This window comes from Scomber japonicus, chromosome 7, assembly GCF_027409825.1.
Source record: "Scomber japonicus isolate fScoJap1 chromosome 7, fScoJap1.pri, whole genome shotgun sequence".
NCBI lineage: Eukaryota > Metazoa > Chordata > Actinopteri > Scombriformes > Scombridae > Scomber > Scomber japonicus.
Genome location: NC_070584.1, coordinates 35,209,613 through 35,226,190, shown reverse-complemented (window position 1 = coordinate 35,226,190; position 16,578 = coordinate 35,209,613). Strand labels below are relative to the sequence as shown.

General features: G+C 43.0%; 1 protein-coding gene across 1 annotated transcript in view; it reads left to right on the top strand.

Moving 5' to 3' along the window:
• apc2 (APC regulator of WNT signaling pathway 2) overlaps positions 1–9,900 on the top strand; it is a 28,590-nt gene extending 18,690 nt beyond the window's left edge. The window contains exons 7-13 of the mRNA XM_053322679.1: positions 1–69; positions 1,115–1,514; positions 2,344–2,442; positions 2,535–2,674; positions 3,397–3,591; positions 3,854–4,068; positions 4,365–9,900. The exon at positions 1–69 is cut by the window's left edge and continues 30 nt beyond it. Coding sequence (XP_053178654.1) covers positions 1–69; positions 1,115–1,514; positions 2,344–2,442; positions 2,535–2,674; positions 3,397–3,591; positions 3,854–4,068; positions 4,365–9,900 — 6,654 coding nt within the window. The remainder of the gene's footprint in view (positions 70–1,114; positions 1,515–2,343; positions 2,443–2,534; positions 2,675–3,396; positions 3,592–3,853; positions 4,069–4,364) is intronic.
• The last annotated feature ends 6,678 nt before the right edge of the window (positions 9,901–16,578 follow it).

Genomic DNA, 16,578 nt, shown 5'->3' with positions numbered 1-16,578 from the left:
GAACCGGAGAACAACACGTCATCAGCTGGAGCTGCAGGAAGCGAAGCTGCTGCAGACGGAGGAAGCAAGGTGATAAAATCTGTTCATACTAAATATACAGTTATGTTTAGACTTAATCCTTTTTTTTTATTTTACCAGGAAAATGAGACATAAAGTTTGAGACAACATAAAACCAAATATGATCATTTATTGATTTTCTTTGTCAGACATGATGATAAACTGAATATTTTTACTTAGACTGGATTATAAAAGACATTTTTGGTATTTTATTGACAGAATTGACATTTTATAATCAGTTTCCTTTTCTGGGTTTCAGTTCATTTATTCAACGTGTTCAGTCAAACCTTCCAGATGATCTCTTTAAAATATGACATATAACCATAGATTAACATTTAGTATGTATTAAATATTTCTCCTTATATTTTAACCTAAATGAACAAATATTTTCAGACTATTTATTTCTCAGGTAAAAAAATTGAGATTATAAAAATATGATAACTGAAATCTTAACTCAACTCTTAACACATATTATTTGTATATAGCAATATATTAAACATAAGATATGTATTTGACATTTTAATATGTTCATATCTTAGAAGTATTATGAAGATTTAGACATATTAACTAATACACAGCATACATGTTATAAAGTAAGATCATCTGTCATTGGTTTTTTTTGGGGGGGGCTTTTTGCCTTTATTGTATAGATTAGTAGAGATAGACAGGAAACAGGAGGCAGAGGGGGGGGGGGGGGGGGTGACATGCAGGATAAGACCGCTCGGTGCGGGATTTGAAACCGGGGTCACCTGCAGTGAGGACTGTAGCCTCTACACATCAACATCTGTCATTGTTTTATTACATCAGCTATAGTCACTTTAAATACAAGAACAATTTTAATACAAGAAAATTCCACATTATGAGATATTTGAGTCTTTTTAAGGTAAGAACATGATTAGACTCCTAATAATTAAGTTTGAGAAAATAACTTCAACATGAGCTGAAACTAAAAACTGATGAATGACTCAAAAGAAAAGATGCTCAGTGATGTAAAATAAACTAATGATTTAATAATGACGTCAGTGAATCAGTGAGTTTGTTGCATTTGACCCTTCAGGTGGAGATGGTGTTCTGGCTGCTGTCCATGCTGGCTAACAGAGACAAGGAGGAAATGTCCCGGACTCTGCTGGCGTTGTCCAGCTCTCAGGACAGCTGCATCGCTATGAGGAAGTCCGGCTGCGTCCCCCTGCTGGTCCAGATCCTGCACGAAGCTCCCGGCGGGTCTGGAGAGGCGGCGGCTGCAGGCGGCTCGACGACCTGCTGCAGCCGCGAAGCCAAGTCCAGAGCGAGCGCCGCGCTGCACAACATTATCTACTCCCAGCAGGACGAAGGCCAGGCCCGCCGGGAGATGAGGGTTCTGCACATGCTGGAGCAGATCCGCACCTACTGCGACAGCGGCTGGGACTGGATCGAGAGCCATACCGAGACTCCGTCACCCGGAGGAACCAAAACCACCGGTGAGTCAAACTACCTCTGAACTGAAAGGAGACTGTGAATGAAGGAACATCAGAACCCTGAGAACCCAAAACTACAAGTGAGTCAAGTTCCATCTGAGTCTGAAGGAGCCCAAACAACCTATGAGTCAAGTTCCCTGTAAATCCCAGAGAAACAATAGGGAGTCAAGTTTCCCCTAAAACTAAAAGACCCCACACATTCCCACATGAGCAGCACTTGGTGACAGTGGAGAGAAAAAACTCCCTTTTAACAGGAAGAACCCTCAGAACCAGACTCAGAGTGCCTGGACCGGTTGGAGTAGAGTAGAGTAGAGTAGAGTAGAGTAGAGTAGAGAAGAGAAGAGAAGAGAAGAGAAGAGAGAGAGAGAGAGAGAGAGAGAGAGAGAGAGAGAGAGAGAGAGAGAGAGAGAGAGAGAGAGAGAGAGAGAGAGAGAGAGAGAGTGTGAGAGTGAGAGAGTGAGAGTGTCCGGGACTGGAATCTGTCATCCGGACGTCTCCAGGCCCAGATTACCTGTGAGACCAGAAAGCACAGACAACTCCGGGGAAGAAGTTTAGCTTATTGATGCATTAATATAACATGAATGTTAATGGATATAGATGGATGGATAGAGAGAGAGAGGGAGGAGGAGAGAGGAGCCCAGTGCATCATGGGAGTCCCCCGGCAGTCTAAGCCTATAGCAGCATAAACTAGGAGCTGGAACCCCTAACCCCGACTAAGCTTTATCACAAAGGAACGTTTGAACATAAAATGTCAGGGGCAGAAAACCAAAAGTAAGAGAACATCAACTAAAGAAATCTTCTATTCTCTCTTGTTGTCGTCTCTCCTCTGCAGACATTCCTGAACCTGTCGACCCTCAGATCTGTCAGGCCATGTGTGCCATCATGAAGCTTTCCTTTGAAGAGGAGTACCGCCGTGCCATGAACGAATTAGGTTTGTGAAAAGAAAGAAAAGAAAAAAAAGATGCCACTAAGAGTTCAGTTTTTTAATCAGGATCAGATGCTGAGTTTCATTTTGTCTTCCAGGCGGTTTGCAGGTGGTGGCGGATCTGATCCACCTGGACCAGGAAATGTACGGCATGCAGAACGACCCCATCAACATGGCGCTGCGCCGCTACGCAGGGATGGCTGTGACTAACCTCACCTTCGGAGACGTCGTCAACAAGGTACACACATGGAACCAAGTACACGTTGCTTTAAATCTCTCTAGTTAAAGGTAAAGGAGACTTATTATAATAGGAATACAGATCACCAGGTTTCTCTAATATGCATTAACGGAAAGTAACTAAGTACAGTTTGAGGTACTAGTACTTTACTGTAGTATTTCCATGTGATGTACTTTCTACTCCACTACATTTATTTAACAGCTTTGGTTACTTTTCAGATGAAGATTTGACACAATGGAAAATATAACACGCTTTTAAAATACAACACATTGTTAAAGATGAAACCAGAAAGCAGTGTGTAGTCGGCTCACATTTCAGATGTATAGCTAAATATAAAGTATAATATAAAGTAGTGTAAACTAGCTCCACCTCCAGCAGCTACAACAGTAACATGCTGCTTATACTTTTTACACTGCTGTATTGGTACTTTTACTGCAGGATACTAATGTGCATTTGAACACATTCACTGAGTCACTGATGTTTCATGCCGAATTTGCATTTTTCAGTTTCATGTGACAATCACCAACCTTGATGTTTGCGTTAGTTTTGACATATTTTCAGTCTTGATGTTACCATGTGAAAATACTTAAGTGTTTGTAGTTAAGTGCTGTGTTTTTAATGTATCATCATATATTGCAGTCTAGATTTTCAGCCTGTTTTGACACTATTAATACAAATGTTTGATTCACCAAGTTAACATGGTCCTGTTTGTGTTCCTGCAGGCCACTCTGTGCTCCAAGAAGAGCTGCCTGCAGGCTCTGGTGGCCCAGCTGGGCTCAGACAGCGAGGAGCTGCACCAGGTGGTTTCCAGCATCCTGAGGAATCTGTCCTGGAGGGCCGACAACAGCAGCAAGAGAGTCCTCAGAGACATCGGCTGTGTGTCTGCACTGATGACCTGCGCCCTGCAGGCCACAAAGGTAACAAAACAAACCCACCCACACAGAGTACAGGGTATAACAAGTAAAGAGCTGTGATTGGTAGGAGAAAACAATGTTTTGCTTTTCTTGTAGATGTTTTTTCTTCATATTTAATGCTATATTTAATCCTAGTAGCCTGTTGATAAAACTGTTTTTCTTAAAATATTTTCTTTTAAGCGTTTCTGACATATTTCTACACAGTTTTTCTTTGTGTTTAGGGGTATGTGTGCAAGTCTTCTAGAAATGTGTTTCTGTTTTCCAGGAATCCACCTTAAAAAGTCTTCTGAGTGCTCTGTGGAACCTGTCAGCTCACAGTATTGACAACAAGGTGGCAATCTGCTCAGTGGACGGCGCTCTGGGCTTCCTGGTCAGCACGCTGACGTACCGCTGTCAGACCAACTCACTCGCCATCATTGAGAGCGGAGGAGGAATCCTCCGAAATGTGTCGAGTCTAGTCGCCACAAGAGAAGACTACAGGTGTGTTTCTGAGACTCAAATACTAACTGTCTTCCTTTATATATCTCCCTTATGTTTGTGTCATCATGAATCAACTTATTCTACTATTTTTATTACCCTCCTTTATCCTTCATTGCCCTTTGAAAAATAGTGTGTACAAGTAGCAGATATAATTTTTTACAAACAAGACAACTTTGCTTGGCAGTAAATTTGGCTAAAACTAGTATGGTACATTAATACATAAGTAAATGAGTAACAATGTGTTTGCTGGACGTAAAAAAGGGTATTCAAATGTTTGTTCCTTTGTTTCTTAACAGGCAAATCCTCAGGGACCACAACTGCCTCCAGACCCTGCTGCAGCACCTGCGCTCCCACAGTCTGACCATAGTGAGCAACGCCTGCGGGACTCTCTGGAACCTTTCTGCCCGAAGCCCAAAAGACCAGGAGCTGCTGTGGGACCTCGGGGCAGTTAGCATGCTGCGTAACCTCATCCACTCCAAGCACAAGATGATAGCCATGGGCAGTGCCGCAGCTTTAAGAAACCTTCTCACCAATCGACCCCTGAAATATAAAGATGCTGCAGTTGTATCCCCAGGCTCCTGCATGCCCTCGCTCTACATGAGGAAACAGAAGGCTCTGGAGGCTGAGCTGGATGCCAAGCACCTAGCTGAGACTTTTGATACCCTTGAGAAACAGAGTCCCAAACATCTGGGCCTTAACAAGCCGCTACGACACATTGAGAGCCTGGCGAAGGATTATGCATCTGATTCTGGCTGCTTTGATGACGATGAGGCCCCAAATGTCTCCACTAGTCTGGATACTGGAAGTTTCTCTATGCTGTCCATGTTCCTCACCAACTCTAATTTCTTGCAAAACCAGCCACGTAAGAGAGACAGCGAGCCTGAGAGGGATGTAGACCTGCCTCAGGCCATGGAGAGGAGACATGCACCTCCTGACGATGTATCTGCTGCCGCCGAGAAACTAGCAAAAAAGATCACCAACACAGTTGCCAAGATTGACAGATTAGTGGAGGACATCACCATGCATACTTCCTCTGAGGACAGCTTGAGCCTCAGCTCTGAAGACCACCTGGCGGACTGGCCTTACGGTCTGGATGAACTTAATGAAGCCCGAGCTAAATCATGCTCACCCTGCCGTCTGTCTGAAACAAGTAGTTTAGCCCACAGAGAACGCCTCAATAGAGCCCACGCCCTGTTGCGCCTTAAAACTGCTCATACGAGCGTATCCACAGACAGCCTCAACAGTGGCAGCACCAGTGATGGCTACTGTGGCAGCAAAGAGCAGGTCCGACCTCCCCCAAGAGCTCTAATCATGCAACAACGACCTAACCAGCTTGATCTCAAGGTGGCTCATCAAGAGTATCTAAATATACGTCCTGCTGTGATAAATGAAACAAGCCAGCAAGATATTCCAGAGAGAGACTCTGTGGACAACAAAGATATTGAAGCTTTGGAGCTCAGCAGCATAGATGCAGAAAAGAACCAGGAACAAGCTGTACAATCACCCGTCAGTGCATCCACTAAAGTCTCCTCTGATGTCAGCATGACTTCCATCAAGCTGTCTCCCTCTTATCAACAGGTACCGCTCATTCAGAGTGTGGCCAAATTTGGTGTAGCAAAGACAGCAATCAACGTTCAGGCTGCCCAAGCAATGAGGAGGCAAGCCTGGGTGCCCACTGTGATGACTGGTGGGAGTATTACGAAGTTTTCTCCAATGACATCCACAAAAAGTCCAACTATTGGGACAATGGAGACGGTCCAGAAATACTCAGTGGAGAACACGCCGATCTGTTTCTCTCGATGCAGCTCGCTGTCCTCCCTCTCCTCTGGTGATGGAGCACTGGACGGACAAAGTGATAATGAGCTCGAGAGTGACTCATCATTAGAAATCATTGAAGTGGAGGACGGAGAGGTGGTGAAGAGAGCTGAAGAGGATGAGACTCTGGAGGATCTGAGCGACAGCCAGCTGCTGTTGACAGACTCAAAAACCTTCCCAAGCAAAGACCCAGGTCCCATTGAAATCCCCTGTCCTGCTAAAAGGGAAAAGGTGTTTCTTAGGGGGGCTTCGCCAGCTATACTTGAAGACAGATCTCCATCCAGTTCATCCGAGAACTACATCCATGACACGCCCCTGGTAATGAGTCGCTGTAGCTCTGTCAGTTCACTGGGTAGCTTTGAGTCTCCATCTATTGCTAGCTCAATCCAAAGTGATCCCTGCAGTGAGATGATTGATGGAACAATAAGCCCAAGTGATCTTCCCGACAGCCCAGGGCAAACGATGCCTCCTAGTCGAAGTAAGACTCCATGTTGTGTAGAGCCAAATGGACCAGAAGCACAGGCAGCAGGAGTAGCAGGTCAGTGGGAAAACAGCCTGCGGAAGTTCATGGAGATCGCAGACACCAAGGAGAGGTTTAACCTTCCTCCTGACCTGGACACCATGATCTACTTCACTGTGGAAAAGCCCACTGAGAATTTCTCTTGTGCTTCAAGCTTGAGTGCTCTGCCACTTCATGAGCACTACATACAGAAAGATGTGGAGCTGAAATTGACCCCCTTACTCCAGCAAAACGACAAAAATCTTCCTTTCCCTGATGAGGATGAGCAAGGACTGGACCATGGTGAGAGATATAGTGAAGGCAACTCAGATGATGACATAGAAATCTTAAAGGAATGCATCAACTCAGCAATGCCATCCAAGTTCAGAAAAGTAAGACCTTCCTTGATGACCACCATACCTACTCATATTCTCAATTCCCAGATCCGAAAACCAATACATCTTCCAGTATACATGATGCTCCCAAATGGAAAAGCTCAAATGTGTACTGGTAGGAGAATTGTCATCCCACAGAAGGACTTAAAATTTGATGATTCATCCTTCACTGATTCTGCAGAGGGTACACCTGTCAACTTCTCCAGCACAACATCGTTAAGTGATGAAACACTTCAGTATCCAGTGAAAGAGAGGGGCGCTAAGGACTGCACAGCTAAGGGTATTAACAAGCAAGAACTGCTTGATGATGAGGCGAAGAGGATTGAAGACTTGAGGATATTCTCACACTTCCACAAACCAAACAGGATGAACTACCCACCTGAGATTCAAATGAACAGAACAACCAAACATGTCATTCCCACTCAGAGGGTGCTGATGCAGAGCAAAGAGGTGGCTGATAGAGTTGCTAGCCAAAGAATTCGTGATCATTCTCCTAATCAACAAAAAAAGAGGCAAGGCACCATCAGGAAACTGGAACTGCCCGTCATAAAGCAGAACACAGAAGGTAACCTTAATATGGGATCACAAAAAAGAAACACAGTTTATAAACAAATGGCACATTCATCAGAGGAGAGTAACTGCTTCTATGATGATGAAAATGATGAAGAAATAACAAAACATCCAAGCAGAAAACAGATCAGGGAAGCTAGTAGGAATACTCTCTCTCGGAGCATGACAAATATTGGGAGGATTGATCATTCCCAAGCAAAGCCTAGAGGGTTTCACAAAATAAAACAAAACCTAATAAAAGATGAAACTCTGGCATGTTACTCACTCAGCTCTTCTCTGAGTTCACTGAGCGATGCCGAGTTTGAAGATCATAAATCAAAAGCTCAACAAATATGGTACAAAAACAGACATAACAAGACACTGAACATGATGCAACAAACAAAGTCTATGAACATTCACAGTCAGTATGAAGAGCAAAGCTCACCAAGTTCTGTCAGCATGGATTCAGAGGATGACCTCCTTCAGAAGTGCATAACATCTGCCATGCCAAAGCAGAGACGGAAGCTGGCTGCCAGGAAGAAGAAGGCAGAGAATGCACAAAAACAAAGGTCCTCTGATGGGTGGGACCTGGATGAGGAAATGGACAGTGATGATACAGCATGGGATAATGATTCAGACCTCAATAGTGTTGAATGGAGAGCCATACAGGAAGGTGCTAATTCTGTTGTCACTGGTCTGCAGGCATCAAAATCTCAAGAGCCGTCCTCTGAAGAGACCGAATCAGTCTTGTCATTCATGTCAACATCCAGCTTCACCCCCAAAGAAAAGAAGTTTGCTAAAGACAAAAAGGCAAACAAACCTCTGGACTTTGCACAGCGCAAGCCAGTTCCAAACTTGCCAGTGGTTTTCAGAGGCAGGACAGTGATCTATACACCGAAAAAAGAGGAAGCTCCATCACAAAGACCTCCACCCAGGAAAGTACCAACCAGGACCGATGCTCCAAAGAACCCAGACCTTGCTCAGCACAGATCAAAGAGCCTTCACCGGTTAGGTAGGCCCCAGGACACAGAGCTGTCCTTGCCAAAGAGGAGCTCTACTCCACCTCCAAGGATACCAAAAAGTTCATCCTCTGGATCATCACAAAGCTCAACGCCGTCCAAGCACTCACAGAGGAAGATAACATCCCCCATTCAGACAAATAAAACAATCCAGAAAAAGAATGTCTCACCTGCTAGTAGCCCACCAGTCAGTAGTCCCCCTGAAAGAAAGGGACGCTCCCCTTTTGTGAATCAAAATGAAAAATCTCCACCACCTAAAACCCAGAAGTCACCCGTCAGAATCCCTTTTATGCAAAATTCAGGGAAGCAACCTAGACCTCTGTCACCGCTGGTAACTAACCAAACAACCATCAGACAAAATCAGATGAACGGGAAAAGGGTTCCCCCTGCCAATCGATTTGACCTGGTCAGGATGACTTCTGTCCATTCAAGTGGTGGTGAGTCTGATCGAAATGGATTCCTGAGACAACTAACATTCATTAAGGAATCAAAGACTGTGCTGAGACGTGATGGCTCTTCACGCAACATGCCTGGATCTCAGAATGGATCTCCCCGTAGAGCAGTTCCAGGACCTGCAGCTGTCTTTCTCTGCTCGTCACGCTGTCAGGAACTTAAAGCAGCTGTGCAAGTCCAGAGAAGAGTGCAAGGAAAAGGTTCAGGACAAGCTCAACAAGTCCAAAGGTCAGATTCGGGCCGTCAGAGGCAGACTACAACCCTGTCCAGGGCGACCTCCAGTGAACGAGACATATCTGGAAGACGTCCAGCCAGGAGAACGAGCTCTGAAAGTCCCTGCAGGGTTGCTCAAAGGAACGCGCCTGGCAGATTTTCTGGAGCAAGACAGCAGCAAGACAAAGATACATTTAAACGCCATGCCTCATCACCAAGCATAAATATTCTGAGCCGAGTGACCAGCCGTTCTTCCCTCCGCTCTTCATCCTCTGATTCAAGTGGAAGAGCAAAGAGTGAGGATGATACAAAGAAAAAAGGGCAGAGATCTGCATCTAGGCTAAATGACAGAGTCACCTGGAGGAGGATAAGGGATGAAGATGTACCTCAGATATTGAAAAGCACTCTGCCAGCCAATGCATTACCTCTGGTGCCTTCTCCTGATGGGGAAAAGCCAAAGCCACCAGCTCTTCCAGGAAAACTGCCGACAATTCTGCTTGCATCACGCAAGACGAGCGATGCAACAGTCCAGACAGAAGATTTTTCAAATAAGATCAACTCGAGCACCTCTCCGACGGTAGAAACTGCTCCGGTGAGCTCAGAGGAAGTGGCGAGACTAACCCTCCTCAGAAAGTTCAGTTCCAACTCTGGGAGTACACTCCAAGATGGAGATTCTGACAGCTCAGTGAGGAGCCACAGCGCCGTCTCCACAGGAACTTCAGACGGCCACGTGGGTGGAGCTGTTCATTTCCGCCAAGGATCCCCCAGCAAGGCTGCCAGAGTCACTCCATTCAACTACATCCCCAGCCCCATGGTCTGCTGCCTGCAAGACACACTGAGCCAGGCAGCCACAATCAATGAAAAGTCAGGGGAAAAGAGTGAGTCGTAAGATGTTTATGGATAACTGGACGACTCAACTGTGCTCCTGAATGAAACTCAGCACTCAGTGGACAGACGGAGAGTGTGCTGCTCCCTATACCTCGGGTATTGACCCTTTTCTTTCCCCATTCACTGCGTTCAAGTTTGTGAACAGTCGATCACAGCTTCCATCTACCATTCATACGGGGTTGGATGTATGCATTGAGACAGATCTGACGTGAGCAGACCCCCAATAACATTGAGAGATGCATTTCAGAGGAATAAATCTCACATGAAAAGGAAGTGCATCTTTTTCTACTTTTTTTGTATTTGTGGAATACCCATTGCCTGGTAGAGATGTAGTGAAAGTGTTAAGCAAAAAGACAATGAACTTGATTTCAGCACATAAATCACCATCAGTCTCCCAGACAGAATTGATTAAATGAACAATATTATGCAAACTTTGAATGACAACTCAGCTGGACTTTTACCTGAAAAGGTACAAACTGTGTCAGACTGTTGATAGACTCTCGCAAAGGACAAAATAAACTGACATGTAAAGTATTTTTTACAGACAGTACATCAACGCTTTGGGCCTTTGCCTCACCACTCTGCTGAATATGATGAACTGTTAACCGTTGCTGTTTCATACGGAGCCCAGTTTGGTTGAAGGGTACAATTTTGATAAAACGCTCCTTCAAATTAATAGTGTCATCACCTTGAATCCATGTGTCCTCGTCGCCTGTGTTTCCCCTGCTGTAGACTTCACACAATTCTAGTTCAATCATGGACTAAGAAGCCTTGCTATGCTTAAGTTATTTATCCCATTGAAACACAACAGTGAGTTAGCATTGGCATCCCTTTAATTTATATATTACAGGCTAACAGGATAATCTGGATAATCTATGTTCGGTAAGTCTTCAAAGCTACAGGTAGATGGAAAGAAGTTAAGTCAGGTCATGATTTCTGTATTTAAAACGTCACAAATGATTAATTTGAGAGTACCAGTTAAATATGAACTAAAGGTTATTAATTTCAGGGGATGATTTATCACAGATTTTCCCCTGATACCTTCTGGACTCCATCATTGCTGCATAAAATATTATAGCAAATATGTCATACTCCAAACTATCAGCTGATCCTGTAACTTCACACTCTCCTGTACTCTTTGTCTCAATCAGTATTGTAAATATCATGCAGATATACAAAATCTTCAAAGCTTCCTGGTGGGTAAAACAATCTTGGTGTTGCTCCCTGACAGCATGCTAATATATTCACTGACTGTATACACACACACACACACACTCTCACACACACCTGTTAACATTGTGGAAACTGGACAACAGTGTTGTTCGGTGGTAAAATACTTTCTAAAGCCCGACTAGAGCATTACTAGCCATCTGTATTCTAGTGCTGCAAAGACCTATAATGATATAAACTGTCAGCGTAGATGAGCAAAGAGACCACACGCCTCTGTTAAGCGAATGTGATGACTTATGCGTGTTTGCTTCTGGATTCAGGTACTTCTGTTCGCTGTTTAGTATTTCCTGTTAGGAAAGAAAAAGACGAGTCGGTTTAATGATGGTTATTCCTCTGGAAGTCTTTATAATGTGTTAATAACTGCTTAACTGTGTTACTGTAAAAGTAGTAATAGGTCAAGAAGTCGAATATTAAGACGATGAATATTCTCTGTAGTCGTACCATCACTCTCTTTCATGTGTGTTCAGAGATCAAAGACAGCAGAGAGCTGGACCGAACAAAGATTAATCTACATTAAGGGACTGTTTGACTCATTACAAACATTTTGTTCTTATTGAATACCACCCTACTGTATTCCTAAAGCATGTTTCAGTATGAATAAAACCCAAATAGCTTTTGAATGCTGGCCATATTAAGATATCAAAGTGATAATCCGCCAAAACCAAATCAATACTCAGCAAATATACTGTTCATGGACTCGAATAAGGTTCAACAAGTGTTTGAGCATGTGAATTCATCATTAGACATAATCTCAGTGCTTGTGGTTGTATATTTGTGCACAGATGATATCAATGGTTAGGTTGTTGGGCCAAACTTCGTATCTTTATAATTTAAGTATCAGTAACTTCAGTATCACTCAGATTGTTGGAACTTTGAGTGCTGGCTTTCACAGTTTTCTGCTTTTAAAAGATATAAAACTTAATGAAATTGAACCCATTCAGTAATTATCTCTACATAGTACAAGAATAAATGTTTTTTTTTTCTTTTACAGGTCTGAAGCATGATATAAAAACACAAGCTTTGAAATTACTTCTGATCATGTTACAAGTTCAAAATCTGACCGACTCCTATTTAAGCACATAACTGTAGGTTCAAAAGTTCAAAGTACAAACTTTGTAGTCAGATTTTGGGTCCAGAATCACTGTTAGCAGCCCCTACATGTGAAACAAGGATGTGTTTTAATCGACATGTTCATCCAGATTGAACCAGTGAAGATGAACGGTTTAAATCCCTTCAGAAGGTCCTGAGAGTTCGTCCGCCATCACTGTCGGCGGCCTTGTTCACGCTGGACTGGAGAAAAATCTCTGGATGAATTTAAATTAAAATGCTTCTCGTGTTCCAGTTGACAAAGTAAAGTACAAATTAATGAGAGGACTCTAATAAATAGAATTTGTGCATGAAACCAAATCATGAATTTAGCTGAACTCAATGAGAGTTTGTTAGTTTGACGTTTTCGGAGCAGTCCAGGCGTGAACGAGGCCAGACGCTTTATGGTGCCATGTGAAATAGGTGAAGCAACAGAGGTGTCATTATAAATGTTTTCATCCAATAAAAAGTGATGTGTTTCATTAAAAAGTGTCGAGTTGGCTTTCTTTCAAACAAACGCTGGTATGGTTATAAAACTGAAAAACACGACATCATCAACTTATTTTTGTTTAAATGTTCAGAAACTAAAAGATATTCAATTGACTTATATATGTAGCGCCCTTAGCCTGACTGGAAGAACACACTATAGACACCTACACTCTTTCTAGGTTCGGAGAGTTGTCCTGCAGCCTGTTCTGCAAGTCTGTCTTGATCTATACACAGAGAGTGAATGAAGTTTAGGTTATTTTATACTTTTGTATAATATTTACAATTTTTGATAGAATCTAAGATTTAGAAATGATGATGATGATGGACTTACCCTATCGCAGAGAAATCCCTCTCACAATTCACACTTGAGACAGGTATTGTGAGGGCGATTGCTGATAGGTTTGGGTAAAGCAGATGTTCATCATACCCAGACGCCATTGCAGTCATTATATCAAGCTGGGACTTGTCCACTTGTCCAATTACAGATATGCGTGAACTTACATAAAAACTTAAGATGTTATGTTAATGACTCACTTTTAAGATTCCAGTTGTGGTAAGCACTTTAAAGCTCTGCCATTCTTGGAGAAGTGTCTTCTCATTGATGGGCGGGAACTGCTTGGCCAGCATTTGTAGGTCTGAGATGGCATGACTCTCATCACCTTGTGGTCCTGGTGGTCCCAGAGCACTAAAGGCACCAAGAATTTCCAGCTGCTGGAACCTCAGCTCCAAGTTCCTAATGAGGCTGTCAATGTAGGGCTCCATGACTTATTAACATTAGATGTGAGAGAAAATTAAAATTTAGGCCGATAATATTTCAGAGACTCGTTACTGTTTATTCATTCTTGAGCTTGCTTACTTGTGTCTGAAAACGTGCCTGTAAGGTTTGGGTGGAAAGAGACGCCCCACGTCTCCCCCTCTCTTCTTCAGCATTGATATTAAGATGGGTCACCTTTTCTTCAACCTGTGCTATAAAGGAGCCCTCGGGTTGCTGCTCACCTGTTGCTTTAATGTTTCTTAATGTCTCAATGGAAACAGGAACCTAAATAGACATGCAAATTAAACATGATTTTATATTTACAGAGGAAAACTGACATGTAATTATAGAAATAAAAATCAATGTGACATCACAACCTACATGGTTTTTGATTGCCAAGAAATTGACATTTTCCTTCTGGAACAATTTGGAAAGCTATGCCAGGATGTCTGCTTGCAGGTGAACAGCTGCAACAAATCTGTAAGTTGCACAGTATGTGTACAACCCTCGTGCCACTGGGTCCTTCTTTATATCTGCCTCCTCAACAAGTGTAGCAAGCAGTGCAGGCAGATTTCTTTGAAGGTTTGAAATGGCCTTCTCTTGTGATAGCCACCTAGTGTCCTACCTAGGGCAATTAATTCAAATCCATATTTATATAAGGAATTTGGTGTACAATGTTATCACTTACTGTGACTTTCAGGTCCACTACTTGGAGAACACTAGCAGCTGCTTTTAGAGCACTAGTGCGGTTGGCACTGTTCCAAAAACAAAAGGTGCAGGTGTTGAAGGTGCTTTCTGAAAGTTTTCATGAATGGCACTCCCTCTGCTGCATCTTTCCATGCCAGGGCCAGGCGATGAGCAGCACAGTGCACCGACACTAATCCTTGTCAAGTGTCAGTCAACAATTTTGCTGTGCCATTCTGTTTTCCTAAAATAAAAGTTAAAAGGTTTTAGATTAAGGCAACCTATTCATTAATTTCGACATTAACTTAACTGTCCTTTTACTTCATTCATTCACTTCACCAGTCATCACTGCTGCTCCATCTGTGCCAAGGCCAAAGATGCAGTCCTGAGGCATTTCTTTTTTTATTATGACCTGCTTCACAGCTTCTGCAATAGTTACGGACGTGCCATCTGGAATGGCTACAAGATCCAAGAATTGGCAGAACAGCTGTCCATCCTTGTCTGTATACCTGGAATATTTACAAAAAACAATGTTTCAAAAACGAATATGAAGGTGACCACTACTGTACCTGACATGGATATCTAATTGTTTTGTTACAGCGATGTCTGTGGACTCATCAATTTCCAAGCCAATAGCCTTTGATGTTTGATTTTAATGGCTTCTAAAATGGGCTCCTCATCCGCTTCACCCAGAATCTGTAGCATTTCGTCCACAATCCTGTGGGACCTGTAGTTTGTCCTTTGATCAATCTAGGAAAATATATTCTAAAATTAGATTTCATTTTACTACAAACCCATGACAGCAAATGTACATTAATGAAATAAAATTAAAATTCTTACCCTCAATTTGGCAAGACATTGGCAGCCAAGTAAGTCTGCCAGATCCAGCAGTGCAGGGTCATTTGTATGGTGCGCGATTTCATGCTTTACCAGCCAGTATAGACATTTAAAGCCTCCAATTATGGCCTCATGCTCCATATTCACAATGGGCTGAAATGCCTCAGTGATGGGCAGATCTAATAAAATCTTAAGTTAAATTATGATACAAAATACAAAAACGTCCATATACGCCACATGGAAGAACATTTTAAAGATATTCTTCCATTATTTACAACAAGGGTTTAGGAATTATGTATGGATCCCATTTTCAAAACACTGCTTTCAGTAACTTATTTAAAATATATTGCGTTACAGTCGATGTTACAGACATCCCACCTCTCCCACATGTTGATAGCGGCTCCCTGACGCCCACAAATAAGATCCAATCTCCCGGAATCTGGAGTGAAGAGCGCGCACTAGAGTGACTGTGCGTGTGTGTGTGTTTGTGTGACTATAAATGCAGCGTGTGTGAGAGCAAAGCGTCCTTATAGCTCTGTGTTGCAACTTAATAGACCGATCGCATCACACCCCCCGCCCCCGCCCCCGGACCGACACCAAGGGCCCCAGTTCAGATGGGTAGCGGCGTTGCCATCAGCTACCTATCGGACTCAGGGCCCTCTGTGAGAGATGTGTTTAGGACAGCGGCCCACAGCGCTGTGAGAAATGTGGGCGGGAGGGCGCGCTGTCAATCAAACTAAAGAAGACAGGCCACACATAGAGCAGGTGCCATGGTTAACAGGTGATTTTAAATGCTGCCGAGAGGGTACTGCTTTTGCCAGTGTGCCAATGACTGGCCGTGGCACGCATGCCTAAGGTTACTAACCCCTGGCTTAGTCTATTCTTTAAATTTTTGTTTGTGTTTTTCGGTCCATGTGGCTGTGTACAATGCCAGAGAAAATCACGTGCAATCGTCAAAAGTAGGCTATAAGACAGCCACGTGTAAACGCAACTAGCCTTCACAATAAAACATTACACCTATCATAATAATTTCAGAAGCCTACTACGAGTTAACAGTTGACAAGTTATTCTAGTATTTATAGAATTTAGATGAATAATTCTCTTACCTTGATGCAACAGGTTGACTGTCGGCTATCCAAGATGAAGGATGAAAGTCTTCCCCAAAAATGTTTTTTTTCTCCCCCAGAATAAAGAATGATGACATTCAACCACCAGATGCCGCTGTTAGGACGCATCTCGAAGGCATATCACATTGGCCTATTTAAAGATGTTAAAACTGATTCTTTTCCAATCCACGGTTTGTTTGTTTTTTTCTCAAAAACTGCGTGCGAGAAGGGAGACTGGCGTTGGTCAAGGTTTGGAATGAAAGGGAGAAAACAGGACCGTGTTACACCGCGGATATCGCTCATACATATATACATATATATATCTCATCATAAATATACCCAGATGCAGGATATATAGTGTTCAAATCAATGTAAATAACCCTTGTATACATTTACAGTACAAGTATTTTTACCATTGTAACAGTCGAATATATGAAATGTGCCTTTAACGTGTGTCGCTCAACAGTGATGTCATCAAGCAGTGTCTATTGGT